General features: G+C 43.2%; 1 protein-coding gene across 2 annotated transcripts; it reads left to right on the top strand.

Moving 5' to 3' along the window:
• The first annotated feature begins 211 nt into the window (after window positions 1-211).
• Window positions 212-21,726, top strand: GYPA (glycophorin A (MNS blood group)). 2 transcript variants are annotated; one of them, XM_070415239.1, is made up of 7 exons: window positions 212-315; window positions 3,886-3,951; window positions 10,453-10,542; window positions 15,198-15,236; window positions 16,848-16,933; window positions 18,764-18,842; window positions 21,307-21,726. In XM_070415239.1, exons 1-7 carry the CDS (start codon window positions 279-281, stop codon window positions 21,312-21,314), a joined length of 405 nt encoding a protein of 134 aa, XP_070271340.1. In that variant the 5' UTR covers window positions 212-278; the 3' UTR covers window positions 21,315-21,726. The 2 variants fall into 2 exon arrangements, with proteins under 2 accessions (XP_070271340.1, XP_070271341.1); XM_070415240.1 differs by lacking the exons at window positions 212-315; window positions 3,886-3,951 and adding an exon at window positions 9,995-10,102.
• Window positions 21,727-23,429: the final 1,703 nt, after the last annotated feature.

Below are 23,429 nucleotides of genomic sequence, written 5' to 3'. Positions count from 1 at the left end.
TTATGTAAAGTAAAATGAACATGGAGCAGCCAGTTCCTCGAAGTGGAGATTTTACTTAACATTTTAATCATCCCAATTCAGCACATACCTACGCACCTTTATTGACAGGCATTTGACAACTTTGCATAATTTAAAATGCCACCCCAGCCTATCAGCGATGCCGGCGGGAAGGTGGGCCTGGCAGATAACAGGGTGCAGGCTGGGGCTGGAGGCTGACACTCCACCGTCCCAGCTGCTCCTCCTGCCCTGACGTCTGTGAGCCAGCTCATGATCTCAGGATGTACGAAAAAATAATAATTGCATTACTATTGTCAGGTAAGTGGAATTTTTTTCTTTAGCCTAAGGCTGTTGTATTGGATATAAGGTTATAGATTAAAATATAAACTATCCCACGTTAGTTCTGTCTTATTCAAATGACTAAATAAATGAGGACCATCTCAGATCCCAGTTTTTTGGAGGGATTTTATTGGGACTTGGCTGTCAAAGTGGAGGAAATAGCACGAGGGAGCCAGTAACTGTGGCCGGATCACCGTTTTCCAGTGTGAGACGCATGCTTTAACTCTCAGCCTCGCTAGGTTAAAAGAATTCTATCAACTAGTATGAGAACTACTTCTGTGCAAATACATTAGTTGCTTTGTTTACGTTTTAATGAGGTGAACTTCTAAATAAAAGAGTCATTAATGAGGACGAGGATAGATACATGGTCCTCCATTTTTAACAAGTTTCCCAGAATATTATCATTTCCTCCTCCTCCTGTCAGAAAGGCACAAGCCACACGCATGAACTCAGTAACCACAGGGGTCACTCTGTGAGTCCGTTACTGAGGTGTGAGGCGGGAAAAAGAAATAACAGCTGTCTTGGCTTAGGTGTTACTCGGTTTGGGGACACAACTAAATCAATTTATTAAAATAAAGAAATAATGTAAGGGTATTTTTACGTCATATTAAATTCTCATTATTTTTGGCCTCTTCCTGAGAATGTTATGGTGATCATCTTCTCAAAAGGCAGTGTTTGTGTGTTAGAAATACTAGCGCCCAGCAAGTAGAGAAGGAGAAGCAGTGATATTTTGCCCTAACTCGAGTCAGAGCAAGTAGCAGGCACCTCCTGGGCACCCTGTGGGAGGCAGGGAAGAGAGCCAGCGTTTGCTAAGGGACTTCAGGGGGGAAATTGTGTAACAGTTAAAGCGCTGACCTGAGGGACAGGGAGAGCTGGGTTCAAATCTGGTTCCACGTCTGAAAGGTTGGAGAACAATGAAGTCATGTTGCTTACCTCTTTTTGTTTCAACACCCTCATCTATGAAACGTAGACAGTGTTGGTATCTGCTCCATAGTGATCACGTGAGGACTTTGAGAAAGTAACCAATGTTCTCCCTCCAGTGCCTAGCACATAATAAAGTACCAAATAAGTATGTAAGAATGATAATAATTGTAGACTAGGGAACAAACCTAGATATGTAGTGGTGATTTCTGAGAAGAGGAAAACCAAAGACTAATGAAGCTGCTCCAAATTTTTTTAAGAAGCAAAGTATGAAAACATTCCTCTTGAAAAAAATAAATGGAGGGTACAGGGTGTGATATTTAAATATATTCAAATATTTGTAGAGTTTTACAAGAAGAGAGGAGAGGTCTCCTTTGTGTTGTCCCAGAGGGCCAGGGAGGGTCACTCAAAGTAGACACCACCCTTTCCTTTGGGTGGGGCCCAAGATCTGGAAAAACTGGATGCATCTTCGAGCTGCCCCCAATTCAAGAAGGATGCCTGGAAAAGAAATAAATTCTGCATGTCTACAACTGCTCGAGCAGACAGTGGAGTCGTGCCTTAAATGATACTTCACGGGAGGTCAGCGAGGCCACATGACTCGGAAGGCTCCCTAGGCCTTCAAGGCTAGCGCTCTTACCATCTTTGCATCTTCCGAAGCCCTTCAAGGAAAGTCTCTTAATGTGACTACTTTACAGAATCATAGACAGGTATGGAAACGGCCCCCCTTGACTTTAGTTGAAGAGGAAACCTAAAAAATGTGAGGAAGGGTAGACATCATTGGCAAGGGAAAAAGAAATGATGGTTTTGCTTCCTCCAGTAATCTTAAGGCTAAAGCCAGTATTTCTAACCTCAAGTATCATCTGCCTCATGGAGAGTTAGTTTTTTGCAAATGATTTTCTTTCCAATCTTCCCTCATTTGTTCATTCAGTAATTCTATGTCAGGTGCCCAACACAGAGGCCGGAGTAGTAAGACGAATGAGCTCCCGGGAAGGGTACATTCAGTGAGGGGGTCGGAGGAAACAGTGGGAAGGTCCACAGACAATTAACAGAACAAGCAAACTGTTAAAATAACTGACAACAACAAAAAATAAGACAAAGAAAATGAAACCAGGTAAGGTGGTAAACATAAGCAGAGGCTGCTTTGGAAATGGGGAGCAGGAAGTTTTTCTCCAGGAGGTGACATTTGTGCTGAGAGGTGAACAGTGAGAAAAAGCCAACCTTGCAAAAGCTGGGGAAACGGCACTGAAAGGTAGAGGGCGGAAGTTCTGAGATGGGAGAGAACTCAGTGTGTTCAAGGAAAGGCCAAGCTTTTGTTTAAAAATCAGCTTCCGATGCTAAGAATTTGAGAATACAGTATTATATCACTTCAACTAGGAAATTATATTGTAAGCCAGCACCCTCTAAAGTTTCCTGATTTTACTTTAAAAATCATGCAAAATTTGAATTCTAGGTCATAATATGCTGATTTAATTGGAAAATCCGCCGAAACCGGTTTGGCTCAGTGGATAGAGCGTCGGCCTGCGGACTGAAAGGTCCCAGGTTCGATTCCGGTCAAGGGCATGTACCTGGGTTGTGGGCACATCCCCAGTAGGAGATGTGCAGGAGGCAGCTGATCGATGTTTCTCTCTCATCGATGTTTCTAACTCTCTATCTCTCTCCCTTCCTCTCTGTAAAAAATCAATAAAATATATTAAAAAAAAAAAAAAAAAAAAAAAAATTGGAAAATCCAAAGGGACAGGTATTATCACTCCTGAATTATTCGTTGGCGTAGCCCCAGAATCTAGCCCAGCTCATGACCTGTAGTAGAATATTGGTTGAACCAGCAAGGAAGGAAGTAGAGGGAGGGAAGAGAAGGCAAAAAGAGAATGTTGTTTTTATTTGTTTACGCATAATGAGGACTCATGTAGGTAGAGAATGATCACCTGTGCATCTGATTACACACACCTGCAGGCACACCAGTGTGACTGAATGACAAAGAAACAAGGCAGCTCTTTTTCTTCAGTGACCCAAGAAAAGCGCCTTTCTGCCCATTTAATTCTTTAGGAAAGAGTTCTAAGTCGGATTTCAGGGACCACAAGACTTTATACATTTTTTAAAATTAAAACTTGGGTCTTCATTTCTGTATCCCACACATTGCTAGGCACACAGAAGGCACTCAATAAATAATAGTGGCACAAATGACAAATAACCAGAATTTTGCTGTGGACTACTTTAATTATGCAAAATCAATGAGCCTCCATGGGCCTCAGTTTCCTTATATACATTAAATAAAGTACAGAATAGATGGCATCTAAAATCCTTTTCATCTCTAAACTTCAATGAGTCCTCAAAGGTCAGCCTGAGATGACTGGAGTCTGGTTCTCAAACCTACACATCTCTTTAGCTCGGTGTGAAATTGGGTTTTGAAAGAAATAGGCACTCTATTATGAATTTCTTTGAAGGAGGAATCCTAAGAGAGGGGAAAGAATGGATGGAATCTTGAAGTTAACTTACACTAATTTTAAATTGAAAAATTAGCATACTTGTGATAAGTTTCTTTCTACTTTGTTTTCTAGAGGATTATTGAAAACATCAATGAACCTACTTGGGAAGCACATTTTAAGTAATTTTCCCAACTTGTCGTTATAGGTTATATTTTGACATCAACCGCCACCTCTGAAACTCCGACGGACAGCGTTGATCAAACATCAGTGGGTAATAGATTTCCCAAGTTTTAATTTTAAACCTACAAGTGGGTAATAGATTTCCAGCCTTTATCATCATATCCATACATTTAATAAGTACCTATCTGTGTAGTTTTCTATGATAAATGAACTAAACTAAAACTAAAGAAAAATACAGAAAAGAAACATCCCAGGGCTATCTCTGGGTGTGGGGAACACTTTTTTCTGCTTTTTAATACTTTCTAAATTTTCTGCCAGGAGAGTCATAATTTGTAATCAGGAAAAGTTTAAAATATTTTTACAAGTGAACTGAACAAATACAATCTCTGCTTTCTAAGAGGTCTCCTTCTTAGAAAGAATGCCAACAAACATTAGTGGAGGAAAACCAAGATACCAGCGTTCATTTCATCACGGTTTACTGCTACTCGAACACTTGGTTATGGTGTATGCTGAAACTGATTTCAGGGATTTGGTAGAGAAAAGAGCAACAACTGAGGGTGAACATGTGATAACCCACCATTAATATGTATCCCATCTTCTTTTTTTTTATATGGCTTGTTCCTGTTATGATTTCCCAAGTCCCCAAAGACCATGCTTCAGTAGCTAAGAGTATGGAAAAAGTGGCCACGTATAGGGCCTTTGGTCACTTCCGTCACTGGGAGACTTCTGTCACACCGTGGGAGTCAGGCAGTGTTCGAGCCTATCCCTCCCTCAGAAAAGTAAATGAGTTCAAAAGCATTGTAAGCCCCAAAGCAGTAAACGTGGTAGTTCTTCTCTCAGCCCCCTAGCACCCCTGGTGCACAGAGCAGGAGGAGGGGTCTGACCCTCAGGGCGTGGAGGACCTGGTCCCCTTGACATTTTAGGTCAGACATCAACTCAGCAGTTGGCTTTGAAGGTCCGACGCAAAGGGTCTGGGTTTCTCCCCACGGAGGTGTGCATAAACCCACAGAGGTGTTCTTACAGTTAATCAGTGAATTAGGTAGAACAAGAAAAACAAATGCTCTTGCCTCGGGGAAGAGAAGTTTAGATCCCTGGTAGTAAATGAGAAGGGATCAAGTTAAAGGTGGTCGGCTGAGTTTCTTCCAGTCCAGTCTGAAAGGAGACCTCTTGCCCTAGCTGGTTTGAGTCAGTGGATAGAACTTCGGCCTGCGGACTGAAGGGTCCTGGGGGTCAAATCCAGTCAAGGGCACCTGCCTGGGTTGCAGGCTCAATCCCCAGTAGGGGGCAGCTGATCAATGATTCTCTCTCATCATTGATGTTTCTATTTCTCTCTCCCTCTCCCTTCCTCTCTGAAATCAATAAAAAAAAATATTTTTTAAAAGTTTAATATGAAGCAGAAACAGCCTATGTAATCAAAAGCATGACAGGGGTTAAGTAAACCATGGTTTATGCATCAAATGTAACATTATGAAGCCATTAAAATGTTTTACAAGTGTTTCCCCTAATATGGACAAAAATGCTCTTTGAATGAGGAAAAGGCAGGTTTCAGAATATTACACAGAGTAATTTTTAAGTGTATATTTATAAACATATCTAGAAAAAGTATCTGAAAGATTTGCACAAAAATGTCAACAGTGCAGATTTCTGGAGAGCAGAGTGGGAGATGAATTGTTATCCTCTCCTGGGGAAGGAAGTAGAAAATATTGGTTAAGGACGAGGGCCCTACAGTCAAACCTCCTGGGTTGGCATCTAGCTTCACTGCCCACTGACTGTGTTTTTAAATTGTGTGAATCTCTGTTTTTCTGTCTGTGCAATGGGGATAATACCTACTCCATATTGAAGTTATCAGGATAAAATGAAAAAATCTATGTAAAGGGCTTGGCATGGTGCCTGGTACATAGAAAATATTCAGTAAGAACTATGAACATCGTCAAATTCTCATTTTTCTTTAATGAAGATGTAAAAACAAAATATATGCCATGACCCTCTCTTTACGTATGGTTTTTTGGAAGTACAGAACTCCTTTTCTTTATCACTGGATAAATGTTTGTATCACTGGATTCACAGTGCCTAAGGACATAGGTGGTACAAAGGTAAAGTGGAAAATCTGTAATTGGAATGGAAACTGCCATAAGTTACGGTAGAGTACAAAGGCCGAAAGTGACCCATGAAGAGCTCTCCTTTCTTTCTCTTTTTCTTTTAATACATTTTTATTGATTTCAGGGAGGAAGGGAGAGGGAGAGAGATAGAAACATCAATGATGAGAGAGAATCGTTGATCAGCTACTCCTGCACACCCCCTACTGGGGATCGAGGCTACAACCCAGCCATGTGCCCTGACAGGGAAATGAACCATGACCTCCTGGTTTATAGGTCAATGCTCAACCACTGAGCCATGCTGGCTGGGCCAGGAACACTTTTTAAGCTTTTGTTTCCTTTCTTTAGGAATGTCTGTTAATCCTATTAGTTTCTCTTCATATGAATGTATTTTTGTTCTTTAATATGTTGAAATGATGATTCATATCAATGAACATTATAATATTGCATTACTTCCATCCTGGCATAAACCACTCCAGTGATGGCGAACCTATGACACGTGTGTCAGAGGTGACATGCGAACTCATTTTTTTTGGTTGATATTTCTTTGTTAAATGGCATTTAAATATATAAAATAAATATCAAAAATATAAATCTTTGTTTTACTATGGTTGCAAATATCAAAAACTTTCTATATGTGACACGGCACCAGAGTTAAGTTAGGGTTTTTCAAAATGCTGACAAGCCGAGCTCAAAAGGTTCGCCATCACTGCACTAGGCTATTGTAGAATATTCTTTTAATATCGTACTGCATTTAATATTTGTGTTAAGAATTTTATATCTATATTTGTGGTACATAAAATTTTTCTGCAATCTATTTGTGTGTATATACATGTGCATTGGCTACCAAAAAGCTAAATAAATTTTTGCCCACTTTATTTTTTAAAATGTATTAATCACTACTACATGCCAATTTTAAGCATGGAAGACATTTTGAAGAAGTAGCTATCTATTCCAATTATAGTAGAAGAGATGTTTAAAAAAACAAAAACAAAAACACAAGATAAGTGAAAAAGCCCTAGGCAGTTTGGCTCAATGGATAGACTGTCTCAGGTGACTGAAGGTTTGATTCTGGTCAAGGGCATGCACCTTGGTTGCAGGTTCCTGGGCCCTGGTCGGGGTGCGTGCAGGAGGCAACCAATCAATGTGTCTCTCTCACATTGATGTTTCTCTCTGTCTCTCTCTCCCTTCTACTCTCTCTAAAAAATCAATGGAAAAATATCCTCAGGTGAGGATTAACCAAATAATAATAATAATAGAATAGGTAAAACAAATATTTTCTTTGTGTATACATGAATATAATACACTATATTACTGTATTTCTTTTCCCAAATTTTTATTTGGAAATATTTTAAACCCATGGGGAAAAGTCAACAAAGACTAGGTTCAAATGTTATCACACCAAACACTTAATCCATTAGAAAGTTCAATTGTTCTAAATTTTAAGTGGCTACTTTAGCTTATTAAAACCCTTCCAAGAATGCACAGTGAATGACAAAAGATGGACATACGATTCTATTATCACACCTTAACCTGGGCTGAGTTTTTCAGCCTTTGGTTCAACAGCAAAACTGAATGTTTCCCTTAAAATATTACTTCACAGCCCTCACTGGTTTGCTCAGTGGTTAAAGCATCAGCCTGTGGACTGAAGAGTCCCAGGTTCAATTCCGGTCGAGGGCACATGCCTGGGTTGCAGGCTCGATCCCCAGTAGCGGGGGGGGGGGGGGGAGGCAGCCAATCAATGATTCTCTCTCATCATTGATGTTTCTATCTCTCTCTCTCCCTCTCCTTTCCTCTCTGAAACTAATAAAAATATATTTTAAAAAAATATTACTTCACAGCAATAGCCTTCTCCAAACACTCTCTGGAACATTCACACATGCATTCTGTGTAACACAGTACGGTTCAGCAGAAAAAAGCACTGACTGAAAATCAGCAGATGTGAGTTCTTGCCCCAGGTTTTACCACAAATTAACCGTGCAGAACTTCCACAAATAAATTTATCTATCAGGTTTCACGGTCATCACAATGCCCAAAACTATAACACTCAGAATACTTAGGTTTCTGACTTGGAAACTATTGAAGTCAAATATTTCATAGGCAGGGTGTATCCTTGTAAGAGTTTGTTTGTGCAAGATAACACTTCTATCAACTGCAAGTCAGGAGGGAACCAAAACCAAGCCAGCTGCTGCATGAACTGACTTATCACTTTGTGACAGGAGCCCAGCTACTGGAAGTTTTGGCACAGAGCAAAACTGCAGGGTCCTCGCCCAACATTGCATTTTACTGCTGTTCTTTCTAATAACATGCCGCGTTAGAAGTGCCCACTGCTGGGGCGAGCGGGGGTTTCATGGGTAGAGCATAGAGCAGCATGTTGGGAGGCTAGCCTCCTATTCCCAATTATATCCCTTGTGTTCTGGGCCCACAAGTCGCCCAACCTCCTTGGTGCAAGAGGAGCAGTGGCAGGGCCCTCCCCCAACACACAGACCTCGCAGGCTGGTAGAGTGTTCCAGAGCAACTGCGAGGTCAGGGCGGTGAGGATGAGAGGAAAGAGGTGAATGTTTTGAAAAAATTTAAATGTTATGCAAATGTAAACTGTATGCACATCTGGAATATTTCCTATTCTGGGTGGTATAGTCATTCATTCATCCATTCGTTCATTCATTCATTCCACCTTTCCCAAACTTAAAACGTTGGTATTCAGTTCAGGTCACAAATACGTACTTTGTACAAAGCACCGTAGCAAATGGCATTTTGGTGTCTAGGGAATGAAAACAGATTTTTAAACTAGGGGTCTGAGGCCTTGCCCAACCTTCCCTTCTATTTTATTTTACACTAATTTTCCATGTGAACATTAAACTCTTGTCAACCTGAGAGGTTTGCCTCCCTTTGCCTGCACACTGCCCCCGGTCTCCGCTTGATTGCACGCGTCCTCTCCCTTCTCCCTGTTAGCCCAGCCCATGCCCTTTCTTTACCTCAATTCCCCCTCCTCCCCATTTCCACTTAAAACTCTACCCTCCCTTCAAGGTCCAGCCAGTTGCAAATAGGATAGAGTAAGTTGTCCAGAGCCCAGAGCAGCTGAGGAAATGTGAAGTGCTGTCCCATAGCCCACCTGTTGCTGGGTAGCCAGATGCTGGACACATCTGCCATTATACCTCAAGGTCAACATACCTCTCTTGGAGAGAGAGGTGGCATTATTCAGGTATAGAATGGATGTGTTCTTGTTAGAAGAGGTGAAGGGAGTAAGAAAATGACCCACATGTCAATAGTGCTAGGACAGAAAACAGTTTCTCTTAGTAGCAAGAGAACACTGAGGGCTAAGAGATGTGATGTAAATAGCACAATAAATTGGTGTGAAAAAATCGTCAAAATGAAAACTACCTCATTGTTAAAATTCTAGAACCTCTCAAGAAATTTACTTGTCTTGTTTTGTGTACAACGCACCCCAGTGTCCACCAATCGGTAAGCTAAAACATCAAAGGCATCTTGCTGACAAGATCTCAATCAGGCAGAGATCTGGGAGGTGGGAGTAATATTGGGAGTCAGCAGAATTAAGTCTCTGTTTCTGTCCTTACCAGCTGTGTTAACCTGAGCTAATCATTTAATTTTGATGATATCAAATTTCTTATTTGTATGGTAAGGTAGTTGGATTTAAAGTTCCAAGTGTCCTTGTAATGTAAAACATAAAAATGCATTGTGAATGAAATAGGACAATACTTAAATTAACCTGTAGTCTGAAAACAATGCAAACAGACAGTGAAAGCTGATCTAGATACAGAAAGCTATGGGCTCAGAGCACAGGAGAGAGAGAGAGAGAAGAGAGAGAGAGAGAGAGAGAGAGAGGAAGGGTTGAAGAGAGACCCTTCACATAATCTAGTCCTTAAGAGGTTTAGGCAAACCACACCTGTTGTTTAATGGTTATAAGTTCATTTGGATCTTTTCTACCAAGTAGACCCAACTAAGGAGTCTATTGTAAAAAGCCCAGTTTGAAATCCACTTATTCAAGAGAAATTTCACAGCTTTGCATAACTATATCCACAGATGTCTGTTAGCTGATTAGGGCCTGAGAAACCCTGGAGGCCCAGATAGCCCTGAGGGCTCTGGCTATGATCAGTAGTGTTAGAACTCTCTTGGTGGCTGTTGGGGGTACGTATTGTGGAATTTTCATTTCCTTACCTTGAAATTTGAAAGTAGCTTAAGTCTCTGAGGAGTATAAAGAAAGAACAGAAGTGTGGGTAAGGAACCTTAGAACTGATTTACCTCCTATGAGGCCAGAAGAAAACTGAATTTAAAGTGTCTTTGTTTTAATTTTTACTGAGGAAATAGGACTGTATCTGGGAAATGGAGCGAGGGAGGCACGGAACAGACAATTTCCCCGAGTTTTGAAAAATGCTATGCACGTGGGAGAGACATGGGCTAAATCTGTCTTTTGTGAGTGCTCTGTGCTCTCCGCCATCACCTCACTCTTATTGCCTTTCTCAACCTCTATTTCACAGCTGGGACTCCCTTACCAGTTGAACATACTCCTGCTAACCAAAGAACAACGGAACTTCCAGTTACAAGAAAAGATCCACCTGCCACACCAGGTTTGTCCATATTTTTAAATAGTTGCCCTGGAGTTACTGTTAGGACACAACACTATTTCATGGGACCTGTTGGTGCGAGAAAACTGTGACTAAGAAACGGAAGCTAATAACTAGACACAGTCCCTATACTTCCAAAAGGTATCACTTCTGGACTATCTCACAGAAACAATACTTCAGGTTAAAGGCATGAAGCCACCCAGCAAAAGCATGTGAAGGATGCATGTGGCTGTGAAACGGGGCCACATGGAGGGAGCCACAGATGCAGTGGAGAGGAGGGATGGTGGTGGAGAGGAGGGATAGTGAGGTAGAGGAGGGGTTGTGGGGGACAGGAGGGATAGTGGGGGAGAGGAGGGATAGTGGGGGAGAGGAGGGGTTGTGGGGGAGAGGAGGGATAGTGGGGGAGAGGAGGGATAGTGGGGGAGAGGAGGGATAGTGGGGGAGAGGAGGGGTTGTGGGGGAGAGGAGGGATAGTGGGGGAGAGGAGGGATAGTGGGGGAGAGGAGGGATAGTGGGGGAGAGGAGGGACAGTGGGGGAGAGGAGGGGTTGTGGGGGAGAGGAGGGATAGTGGGGGAGAGGAGGGATAGTGGGGGAGAGGAGGGATAGTAGGGCAGAGGAGGGGTTGTGGGGGAGAGGAGGGATAGTGGGGGAGAGGAGGGGTTGTGGGGGAGAGGAGGGATAGTGGGGGAGAGGAGGGGTTGTGGGGGAGAAGAGGAGTTGTGGGGGAGAGGAGGGATAGTGGGGGAGAGGAGGGATGGTGGTGGAGAGGAGGGATAGTGAGGTAGAGGAGGGGTTGTGGGGGAGAGGAGGGATAGTGAGGTAGAGGAGGGGTTGTGGGGGAGAGGAGGGATAGTGGGGGAGAGGAGGGATAGTGGGGGAGAGGAGGGATAGTGGGGGAGAGGAGGGGTTGTGGGGGAGAGGAGGGATAGTGGGGGAGAGGAGGGATAGTGGGGGAGAGGAGGGGTTGTGGGGGAGAGGAGGGATAGTGGGGGAGAGGAGGGATAGTGGGGGAGAGGAGGGGTTGTGGGGGAGAGGAGGGATAGTGGGGGAGAGGAGGGATAGTGGGGGAGAGGAGGGGTTGTGGGGGAGAGGAGGGATAGTGGGGGAGAGGAGGGGTTGTGGGGGAGAGGAGGGATAGTGGGGGAGAGGAGGGATAGTGGGGGAGAGGAGGGGTTGTGGGGGAGAGGAGGGGTTGTGGGGGAGAGGAGGGATAGTGGGGGAGAGGAGGGGTTGTGGGGGAGAGGAGGGATAGTGGGGGAGAGGAGGGGTTGTGGGGGAGAGGAGGGATAGTGGGGGAGAGGAGGGATAGTGGGGGAGAGGAGGGGTTGTGGGGGAGAGGAGGGATAGTGGGGGAGAGGAGGGATAGTGGGGGAGAGGAGGGGTTGTGGGGGAGAGGAGGGATAGTGGGGGAGAGGAGGGGTTGTGGGGGAGAGGAGGGATAGTGGGGGAGAGGAGGGGTTGTGGGGGAGAAGAGGGGTTGTGGGGGAGAGGAGGGATAGTGGGGGAGAGGAGGGATGGTGGTGGAGAGGAGGGATAGTGAGGTAGAGGAGGGGTTGTGGGGGAGAGGAGGGATAGTGGGGGAGAGGAGGGGTTGTGGGGGAGAGGAGGGGCTGTGGGGGAGAGGAGGGATAGTGAGGTAGAGGAGGGGTTGTGGGGGAGAGGAGGGGTTGTGGGGGAGAGGAGGGATAGTGGGGGAGAGGAGGGGTTGTGGGGGAGAGGAGGGATAGTGGGGGAGAGGAGGGGTTGTGGGGGAGAGGAGGGATAGTGGGGGAGAGGAGGGATAGTGGGGGAGAGGAGGGATAGTGGGGGAGAGGAGGGGTTGTGGGGGAGAGGAGGGATAGTGGGGGAGAGGAGGGATAGTGGGGGAGAGGAGGGGTTGTGGGGGAGAGGAGGGATAGTGGGGGAGAGGAGGGGTTGTGGGGGAGAGGAGGGATAGTGGGGGAGAGGAGGGGTTGTGGGGGAGAAGAGGGGTTGTGGGGGAGAGGAGGGATAGTGGGGGAGAGGAGGGATGGTGGTGGAGAGGAGGGATAGTGGGGTAGAGGAGGGGTTGTGGGGGAGAGGAGGGATAGTGGGGGAGAGGAGGGGTTGTGGGGGAGAGGAGGGGTTGTGGGGGAGAGGAGGGATAGTGAGGTAGAGGAGGGGTTGTGGGGGAGAGGAGGCGTTGTGGGGGAGAGGAGGGATAGTGGGGGAGAGGAGGGGTTGTGGGGGAGAAGAGGGATAGTGGGGGAGAGGAGGGGTTGTGGGGGAGAGGAGGGATAGTGGGGGAGAGGAGGGGTTGTGGGGGAGAGGAGGGATAGTGGGGGAGAGGAGGGGTTGTGGGGGAGAGGAGGGGTTGTGGGGGGAGAGGAGGGATTGAGGGGGAGAGGAGGGGTTGTGGGGGATAGGAGGGATAGTGGTGGAGAGGAGGGGTTGCGGGGGAGAGGAGGGGTTACGGGGGAGAGGAGGGGTTGCGGGGGAGAGGAGGGGTTGCGGGGGAGAGGAGGGGTTGTGGGGGAGAAGAGGAGTTGTGGGGGAGAGGAGGGATAGTGGGGGAGAGGAGAGATGGTGGTGGAGAGGAGGGATAGTGAGGTAGAGGAGGGGTTGTGGGGGAGAGGAGGGATAGTGGGGGAGAGGAGGGGTTGTGGGGAAGAGGGGTTGTGGGGGAGAGGAGGGATAGTGAGGTAGAGGAGGGGTTGTTGGGGAGAGGAGGGATAGTGGGGGAGAGGAGGGGTTGTGGGGAAGAGGGGTTGTGGGGGAGAGGAGGGATAGTGGGGGAGAGGAGGGGTTGTGGGGGAGAGGAGGGATAGTGGGGGAGAGGAGGGGTTTTGGGGAAGAGGGGTTGTGGGGGAGAGGAGGAATAGTGGGGGAGAGGAGGGGTTGTGGTGAATCCGTGTCTGGCTAGGCTGTCCGTGCTGCTGACCGTGGGAGACTCTTCCCCAAGGGGTGTCTGTCCCCTAAATTTTTAAATGGGGCCCATCATAGTTATCGCGTGGTGTTTCTCTGAAGACGAAGAAGATGTGTGTAAAATTGCTTAGGGCGGAGCCTGACACATTAGAAGTGCCTAATCACTATCTCTATGAGCCAAGCTGGTTGCTGAGATAAGGGCGGTTCGGCGGCGTCCACTCTCCGGTGATTTTTCTCGGGAGAAGATGACTTTGCAAGAGCAGGTTGAATGAAAGAGGGTCCTTGTAGATGGGGTCGAAGCTGGACACTCCAGGTTCAAAATAAAGCCCCAGAGAAGACTTACAGTGGCTACGGGATCATTGGCTAATAGAATCATCGAGAAAATATAGCAAGATAAATGGAAGCAACACATTTTAACAGCGACCAAGAGAGGAAAATTATGCTAAGGGCTTGGAACTAATTACTGGGCTTCTGAGTCCAATTAAACAACCCAGTTTTCAAACGTGAAGTCGATGTGGTGGTGTCAAACCAGAAAGCATTTAAAGGCCAACTCCAGACAGTTGTGGATCCTGCTGTGAATCCTGCTGTGAAATAACAGCCAGCGCGGTGGGCATTGTGCTGAGCGTTTTCATGCACTCCCTGATTTGATCCCTATAGGAACCCAAAGAGATAGGTGTTACAGTCTTCATTTGCTCAAGAGAAAACTAAAGCACAAAGAGATGACATAACAGGCCCAAGGCCGTCCAGCCAGTGAGAGGCTGAAACCCCATCTGTTCTTCGCCAGAGCTCACCCACCACCACAGCTGTACCTACCACAGAGAAGACAGGCCCCCGTTAACCTTAGTAAATGACTGCTCCAGAAGGAGGGACATACCCGAGGCCTGGGCGATGTGACATGATACAGTGCAATATGTTGTTGGTAATAATTAAATGCAGGAAAATGTGGTTGTAGTGGGAAGAGGGCTTCATGACATAAAGTGGTATTTGGAGACAGCAGAAAAAGAAATGTAAACTGTGGACTGATAAGGGGGAGGTAACTGGCGAAGCATTAGGGCAGTTGTGCTGGGAACGTCTGCAGACAAAGCATTTAGGGGGACTGTGGACAAAAGCTCAGAGGAGACACAACAGGAGTTTGGACTCAACTAGTGGCTGTGGCATAAATCTGGAAAATAGATAGCAATGTACCTCTTTTGGGTTCGATTGAAGTCCATGTGGGGTGATGGCTCCATGCATCTCCTTTCTGCTCACCGTTTTTACATTTAAAATAAAAATTTTTTAGTGTTTTATTTTTACATTATTTTTATCCTCACCCGAGGATGTGTTTTTATTGATTTGAGAGAGAAAACATCAATCAGTTCCCTTTCGTTCAAGTCCCAAATGGGAATTGCACCCGTCACCTTTTGGCTTACGGGACGACACTCCAACCAACCGAGCCACCTGGCCAGGACTATTTTTACTTTTTTTTATGCCCTGTTTCTTGTGGAAATCAATAGATAGTTCTTTCAATATTTTGTAATACTCTGCACTTAAGTCAATAAGACTGCTTGCTAATTTCTGACCCTTGAAAGCTTGTTGGGTAGTTGAAAGTAGATATGGAATTATTAATAGTAAGACAGTATCTTATAAGTTTTATCAGCTGTTGAAATTTGAACAATAGCTCCCTAAACACAATTTTTTAAAAAAGAAACCCACTAAATAATCTAATTCCAAAATGGTATATTTTAGACATGGTAACGTATGCATTCTGACTTATTTTGAAATTTTGTCTTTTTAGTAAGAAGTGGACAAATTAAGCACCTGTTCTCAGAACCAGGTATGTTAATGTTTACATGGACTAACAATCTGTCCAGTTTAGTTATGTGTTGCTAGTTCCAAATGCCTAAGAAAATAAGCGTCACATTTAAAAACAAAAGCATATGTTATTAATTTTAATCACACAATATTGTAAAGGCAAACAAAATATGCTCTTTTTAAAATTAAAATAGGCATGTCTTATTTTCTTAAACATTTTGCAAATAGCAATACATAACTTGATAATATTTTTTCTGTTTTTATATATTTTTTCATTGATTTCAGAGAGGAAGGGAGAGGGAGAGAATCATTGATCGGCTGCCTCCTGCACGCCCCCTACTGGGGATTGAGCCCACCACCCAGGCATATTCCCTTGACCGGAATGGAATCTGGGACCTTTCAGTCCGCAGGCCAATGCTATATCCACTGAGAAAACTGGCTAGGCCAACAGTAATTTTTCTTTTAAGTTAGACCTTTTTAGCTTTCTAACCACCGTAGTTACTAGAGAAAAGTCTCTTTAAGAGCTTATAAAACAATTGAACTTCTCTTATCCCTACCATGAAGAAAGCAAAGAGTAATAAGTCATCTCACTAATTGACCCCTTATCAAGAATAAATACAGACCATTCATGTCTCAATCTCTATTCATGTCTGGCCCTATGCTACCACTGTGGGGCTGTCTTCCAAACCCTCTCCACCTGGGGACTGACACTTTCTCCCTCAGCTGCTGCTGTAGATCTGACATTAGTCATTTATGTGCTTACTTACTAGTCTGCATTTCTGAGCTGCCCTTCACGCTTGACCTGTGTCCAAACCTCACACACACACACACACACACACACACACACACACAATGACTTGTGGAACTGAATCACTATTGCATTAAAGCTAGGTAGACAGAAAGGCTGGGCTTTTACTTTGTTTTCTTTTAATCAATAATAAGACTTTTCAGTGTAAATTAGTCAAATAAATAAGCCATTTACCCATATGTTTTGCCTTCTATTTACTTAACTTGGAATCTCTACAAATATGCTATGAGTATGCGAGAGTACCACTAGCGTAAACTTTGTTTTCTTCCCAGCATGTAAGATTTGAAAAAATCTTCTTAGTGAGTATGTTATAGAGTATGCATAAGGATAATGTAGAAGGAACAGAAGCTTAGAATCTAGGTGACCCGAACTATGGTCACATTCCTTCTAACTAGTTGTCTCACCTAGGATAAGTAACTTAAACTCACTGGGCTTCTTTTCTTCATTTGCAAACTGCTTATACCAGTTTCCTTCCAAAGTTCTGATTCTATGATCTGTCCAATACCCCTTTCTATGTCAAGACATTATTTTCTCTCATCACTTTGAGCCTGTGAAACACTTCCTGGTTTTTCCCATGTCGGGGCAGAACATCCACACAGCTGCCTGTGAAGAGCCCTGGATTTGGAGTTGGGACCCTGGGGTCTTGGTTCTGTCAGATGTGTGACCTTGGACAAAAGACTTTACTATTCACAGGTTCAGTTCATCACGTGGTTACTTTGGAAAATCCTGTTTTTTAAAAGATAAAATATATTAATGTTTCTTTAATTGATATGCGGTCATTTATGTCACAGTTTTATAATTTTCTGCTCTCTTTTTCTCCCATAGTGATAATAGTCATTATTTTTGGGGTGTTGGCTGGTGTCATTGGAACTATACTCCTTTTTGCTTATGTTATTGGCAAACTAACTAAGGTGAGAATTTAGTTTGGCTATTGATGCTATTGGGTTTATTGGTTTTAGAGAGAAGGAACGGGAGAGGGAGAGGGAGAGGGAGACGGAGAGAAAGGAGAGAGGAATACCCATGTGAGAAACAAACATCAATTGGCCGCCTCCCAAAGGCCCGACTGGGGATGGAACACACGAGTTGATTTGGAGCATTGTCCAGTACACCAAAAGGGGGATTCCCAGTCAGGGCACGTATCCGGGTTTCAGGTTCAATCCCTAGTCGGAACACCTGCGGGAGGTGGCTGATCGATGTTGTTTCTCAATATCTCTCTCTCTCTCTCTCTCTCTCTCCTCTCTCTCACTCTTCCTCTCTCCTCTCTCTCACTCTTCCTCTCTCTAGAATCAATTTTTTAAATAAATAAATAATTTTTAAAAGGCTTGTTTAGTGGGGTAACAACACTGCAATGGGGAAGCTATAGCAAGATTGATGGTAAATCTACACTAAATTCCTTTGCCCTTTTCTTTTTTTAACTACTTCTTTTATGTGACTTAATCACCTAGAGTTATGCTTGATTGTCATTACTCCATGTAAATGGATCTTCTCTAAAGAACACTTTCTTTTTTTTTTTTTTTTAAATATATTTTATTGATTTTTTACAGAGAGGAAGAGAGAGGGACAGAGAGCTAGAAACATCGATGAGAGAGAAACATCGATCAGCTGCCTCCTGCACATCCCCTACTGGGGGTGTGCCCGCAACCAACGTACATGCCCTTGACCGGAATCGAACCTGGGACCCCTCAGTCCACAGGCCGACGCTCCATCCACTGAGCCAAACCGGTTTTGGCAAGAACACTTTCTTAACAAAAGTGCCGGGGTCCAGCCCCGGGAGTCCAGGGGTTCCCCAAGGTGTGGACGGAGTCGGTGAAGAATGTTTTACATGGAGACAGCGTTCAGAACTCTCTAGCTCTCTTTAGTCTCCGTGGATCTTCTTATGCCTGGCTGAGGCCACAGAGAAAGATCCCGAGGCAAGCTGAGCCTTTATTTTATAGTCAGAGGTAAACATAGTTACACTGTTCTTTTGAGTTTCGCCTGTTTTTGTTCTTGCTCTTGCTGCACTTCCCTCAGCCCATTAGCTTCCCAGATAAGATCTAGGGAGCGTCATAAGGTCAAGCCTAATTATGCTTAAGAGGACTGTGCCCTCTAAGCTGGGACTTGTTTGTGACTTTGCCAACAGGTCAATCCGAGGTTTAACCCTATAGCGGCTCCCCACACAAAAGTAAAGTAATGGAGTGTTTGAACTAATATGAGAGATTCTGTGAAGACTTGAATACAGGCAGTCTTCTCTTGTCTGCAGAATAAATATTAAAGAGATTTTCTTCTTGTGTTTGAGCATATATGACAAACTACGTTTTTGTCTTCTCTTAGTTGATCTAAAATCTGAAAGAATCAATGAAATGCTTCGTTGACAAAATTCAGAGAAAATCTTCTACATGCATATAGTAAAATTGGGTCATGGTCAGTATGACTAAGAGATTTTTATCTCTCTATAAAATTTCCATTTTAGCTTTTTATTATAGCAGGAAGTAAGGCAGTCAATGTTTGATGTAATAATTCAGCTATGGAAATGACAAATAGTATTTTACTATTTAGAAGTACAAATACAAGTTTATAAAAGTTTGTAAGTATCTATGAAATAATAACCTTTCTAAAAAGAAGGGGGGGAAAAAGACTCTACAAAGTGAATTACAAAGAGAACAACTTTAGCCAAAAAAATTTTTCATCTGAGATCTTTTTCTTTATAGTGTCTTAAGTTTAGGAAATGTTGACATTAATATTTTTCTGCCTTTTACTTATAGAAACGTTCACCTAATGTGCAATCTACATTCTCACATGACCCAGACGCTCCTTTAAGTTCTGTAGAAACAGGAAATCCAGGTTGGTGTGACTATTCTTATTGCCTATTGCCTTTTGCCTTTGGGGAAGGGAAATAAATTAATGAATTACGTCTTTCTGATTTGGGAAGGGTGTGCCCAATTGGGAATCATTTACCAGTATATTCTACTAGAGACCCAGTGCACGAAATTTGTGCACAGGGCGGGGGGGGGGGGGCGGGCGGGGAGGTTGTCCCTCAGCCTGGCCTGTGCCCTCTTGCAATCTGGGATCCCTCAGATAGGGTCCCCAGGCCTGGCTGGTGATCAGGGCCTATCAGGGCTTTCCTTCCCCCAGCTGCCAGCAGCTGGCCCTACCCCTGCAACTGCCACTGCTTGCCATCTATGTGGTGTTGCCGCCCCCACCCCCTCCGCCACTGGTCACCTCTCTCTGCTCACGACAAGCATGGGGTCCGATCACTTGGCTGGCCTGGGCCTCACTCAGAGGGCAATCGCTGGCCAGCCCCGCCCACCCGCCACAGCACCGCTGGCCAGGTAGCCTGGGCCTCCCTCTTTGGGATGATTGATCACCCAGAAAAGGGAGGCCCAGCCCACCTGGCTAGAGCTCCATAATGGATCTCCACACAGAGGTGGGCTGGGCCTCCCTCTTTGGAGCAATCTCAGAGTCAGCCTCATCTCCCACCCACCCCCACCACCCCCGGTCGATTGCCCTGCAGGCCGGTGGCCTGGGCCTCCCTCTGCTGGGCGATCGGTTGGAGAGAGAGAGAGAGAGAGAGAGAGAGAGAGAGAGAGAGAGAGAGAGAGAAACATCGATGTGAGAGAGAGACATCAATTGGTTGCCTCCCGAACAGGCCCCTACCAGGGCTGGGGAACCTGCAACCGAGGTACATGCCCTTGACTGGAAATCAAACCCTTGAGCGTTCAGTCCAATGCTCTAACCACTGAGAAAACTTGCCAGAGCATAAAGGATTTTTTTTTTAAGCAACACAAATACTGTAAGTCAAGCATGTCAAACTTGTGGCCAGCGGGCCACGAGTTTGACATGCTTGCTGTAAGTAACACAAAAACAAAATTCTTTAGTCCACTTATTTTCCAAACTATAAAGTTATATCAAGGAGACCTTGCAATAGGTATAGTTTAACAGCCCCTGATCTGGAGCCAGACCTGGATTTGAGTCCATATTTCAACACTTACAACCTTGAGCAAGCTACTCATAGGGAGATAATGATAGTTAACACAAAGATAATTTAATAGGGACATAATGATAGTGTCAATCATGTAGAGTTTCATGAGAAATACATGAGCTACAGCATCTAGAACAGTTATGGCCATAGTAGTTTTCATTTTCACTCCCAGTTGCAAAGTAAATACACAGCATGTGGAGAACTCTGAGTACAGGTTGTTCGTCATCTAGAATACTATTTCCCCACGCAGTGCTGTCTTTTAAAAGAGTGTTTATTGCCAGCCTTAAAAAGTGGGAGATTTTTACATTAAAGAACACCCTTACAGAAAACAATGTGAAGCCCCCATACCAGCATGAGAGCAATTCATAAGAGCTGAGTCGTGGCTGTTGTCTCAAATATTTATTAAAATACCAAGTCAGTTTCATGTATTTCATTCATAGTGGCCTCTTAGTTGACCTCACTAATTAAATATCTAGTGCCTATTAAACTTTGCCCGAAGCATAAACCCAAGTGGCATCTATTTTGGGAGATGTCCACCAAGAACAAGTCTCTGTGGAATGGGCTTCAGCATTCAAAGGAAAGGATCTGATTCTGCATTGATAGAAGGTTTTCCTATGATTATCATACATCCTGACAGAACCAAGGTCCTGTAAATGTTCAGCTTCTAGTTTTAACCCTGGACCAAGCCCCTACCTTCAAAGGACTACCTAGGTTTTCTAGACTTTGGGAATCATAAAAAAAAAAGTTTTTTATTGACTTCAGAGAGGAAGGGAGAGGGAGAGAAATAGAAACAGCAATGATGAGAAGAGAATTATTGATTGGCTGCCTCCTGTACACCTCCCATTGGGGATTGAGCCCGAAACCTGAGCATATGCCCTGACCAGGAATCAAACTGCAACCTCCTGGTTCATAGGTTGATGCTCAACCACTGAGCCACACCAGCCAGGCTCACCTTAACTTTTTGAAGTTACACATACGTAATTCAACTCACTTATCACTTACTGCCTTCCCACTATATTCTGCCCCTGCACAAGTTCTATGTTAGTTTCTCATCTCTGCAGAAAGTAGGGGCAGAGCAATTATGTTTGTTTCTTACCTAAAGCATTTAGAATAGATTTTCTAAGAAATTCCATATCTTTGCACATAACTCTAGTAAAGCTAGTCTGAAAGGAAATTTCTTTCATTTCCCAACAATTATATGTAAGAACAACACTGTAAGAGTATAGAATTCTGAAATTTATTTTATGTATTAATTTTCTGTTGTATTTAAATATAAACTATGTCTCATACTATTGGGTTTTTTCCCCCTCTATAATTCTTCTACAGAAATATAATCAATGAGAATCTGCTCACCAAGCCAAATTTTGGAAGAACTAAAAGGACATGAGACTTCAGTCAAGTGAAAAGTTAACATGTAAACTGGACACGCTAATAAATTGTATACATTCCTAAATTGTACAATTTCAGGATGAAAATTTCATCATAATGAGCCCTGTGACTCAATGATGGAAAATGCCTCTACTTGTCAATATTTCAAAATGAAGAACAAATAGTTTATTTCAAATAGTTGCTTTTGTGTGTTAACATAATTTTTATAGTTAATTGATTTGGAATTCTATTCTATTGTATTTTAATAATTGTGCTGTCAAGTGAAAGGCTTGTAATATAGGTAAAATCTAAGTTCTTTTTGCATTCTAAACTTCTGAATCTATTTTCATTTTAAATAAAATCCTACCATTTCCTTCATTACTGAATAAGCAAGATATGCTAATACACTAATGGCGAAGATATCTTTAGTCCCAATAATAAAGTGTGTACTTGGAAATAAATGCCTTGCATACATACATTCATATATACATGCAGACACATGTGCATAGGCTTAGGCATAGACATAGATATATATAAATGACACATGCATTCATCCTTTAATGCATAAATCAATACAAAAAGTTTTTTCCATTAAAAAAAGTGAAATGTTACATACATATAAATGGCTCATTTAAATTTGTCTGATGTTACAGCATTAACTTCTCCAGGCCACTCTCTGATGCATTCATTGTGTTCCACTGGAAGAGTTACTTATGTAAATGGTCAGAGAATCTTGAGAAAGAAAAGAATTAATGACTTTTCTTTGCAAAAGAAACTTAACTCTGTAAATGCAACAAGATGTGCGAACTCGACATGCAGGTGAATATTTTAATAGGTTTCTGTTGCATTCTTTTTTAGTGTTCTCAGATAAATTCTTTAATCCATCCAGTCATAGGTTTTCTTATTAAGAAGGTTTTGAAAATTGGTTTAAATAATCTAAAAGAAATTTCTAGATATGAGACTCAGGCTTTGTGCCTATTCTGCTGTCACTCATTTATAGTGAAACATAAGTAGCAGTATAAAAACAAAGAAGTACCTTCCTGTGATATTCTACTTCCACATTAGTAAAAATCCATGTGGCTTTCCATTGCTGTGCGATAATAAGGAATATTATGTACATATCTGACCTGCCAACTTGAATTTATTTTTTAATAAATTAAAAAATTTAAATCTTAACCTGCTTGTATGTTCAGAGAATGTTCTTACTAAGTTGTCTTTTTAAAATAAAAAAATAAAAACAGCACAATTCTCTTGGTATGTATTTTTAAAGTAGTTTTAACAGTATTATTGTGTATATCTAATCACATGGATGACCCAAGCACCAAGACAATGTACTTTTTAAAATGTATATTTTTCAATAAAAATGAAATGTTGAACCAAAAGAGAACATGACACTAACCTTGTCTCTGAAGTAACTTACAAGTCAAAAACAGTAGGATTCAAGTGACTGTGCCGTCTAAACCAGAGCAAGAGAATTCAGAGAATAATTAAAGCAAGAATTGTTTCAACTTCCTTGAACTTTTTCAGTTAATTTCTGTGTACTTCTGTCTATGGACTTCTCACATTTGAATTTAAAGTTTCTGGGAAGAGCCCAGCCTGTGTAGCTCAGTGTAGCCTCGACCCGTGAACTAAGAGGTCACCGGTTCAGTTCCCCCTTAAGGCACATGCCTGGGTTGCAGGCTTGATCCCCAGTGTAGGGCACGTTGGAGGTATAATGGATGTTTCTATCTCTCTATTCCTCTCTTTCCTCTCTCTCTAACATCAATAGAAACATATTTTTTAAAAAGAAGATTAAAAATAAAATAAAGTTTGTGGGAAGAAATGACCTTTATTCTCTTATTAAATTAGCATTAGGTTATAGTAAAGAAATCCGACCTATAAAGCTAACATGATCCGATGACAGGTTCATGCTGAATTTCTTAAAATGTGGGACTGGAGTGGGGATGGGAGTGAAGCTGATTAGAAAATTTTATCCTTTAGGCGTGGGTGTCTGCTTGTGTGTAAGCAAAAGGCCTAAACTAGGGAGAAAATGAAGGGGGGAAAGTGAGAGACACTGAAGGGAGGCTATAGGAAGCCAAGGG

This window comes from Myotis yumanensis, unplaced genomic scaffold (genome assembly GCF_028538775.1).
Source record: "Myotis yumanensis isolate MYYU_CA2020_CCGP unplaced genomic scaffold, mMyoYum1.0.hap1 SCAF_5, whole genome shotgun sequence".
Taxonomy (NCBI): Eukaryota; Metazoa; Chordata; class Mammalia; order Chiroptera; family Vespertilionidae; genus Myotis; species Myotis yumanensis.
This window is presented reverse-complemented; position numbering and strand designations above follow the sequence as displayed.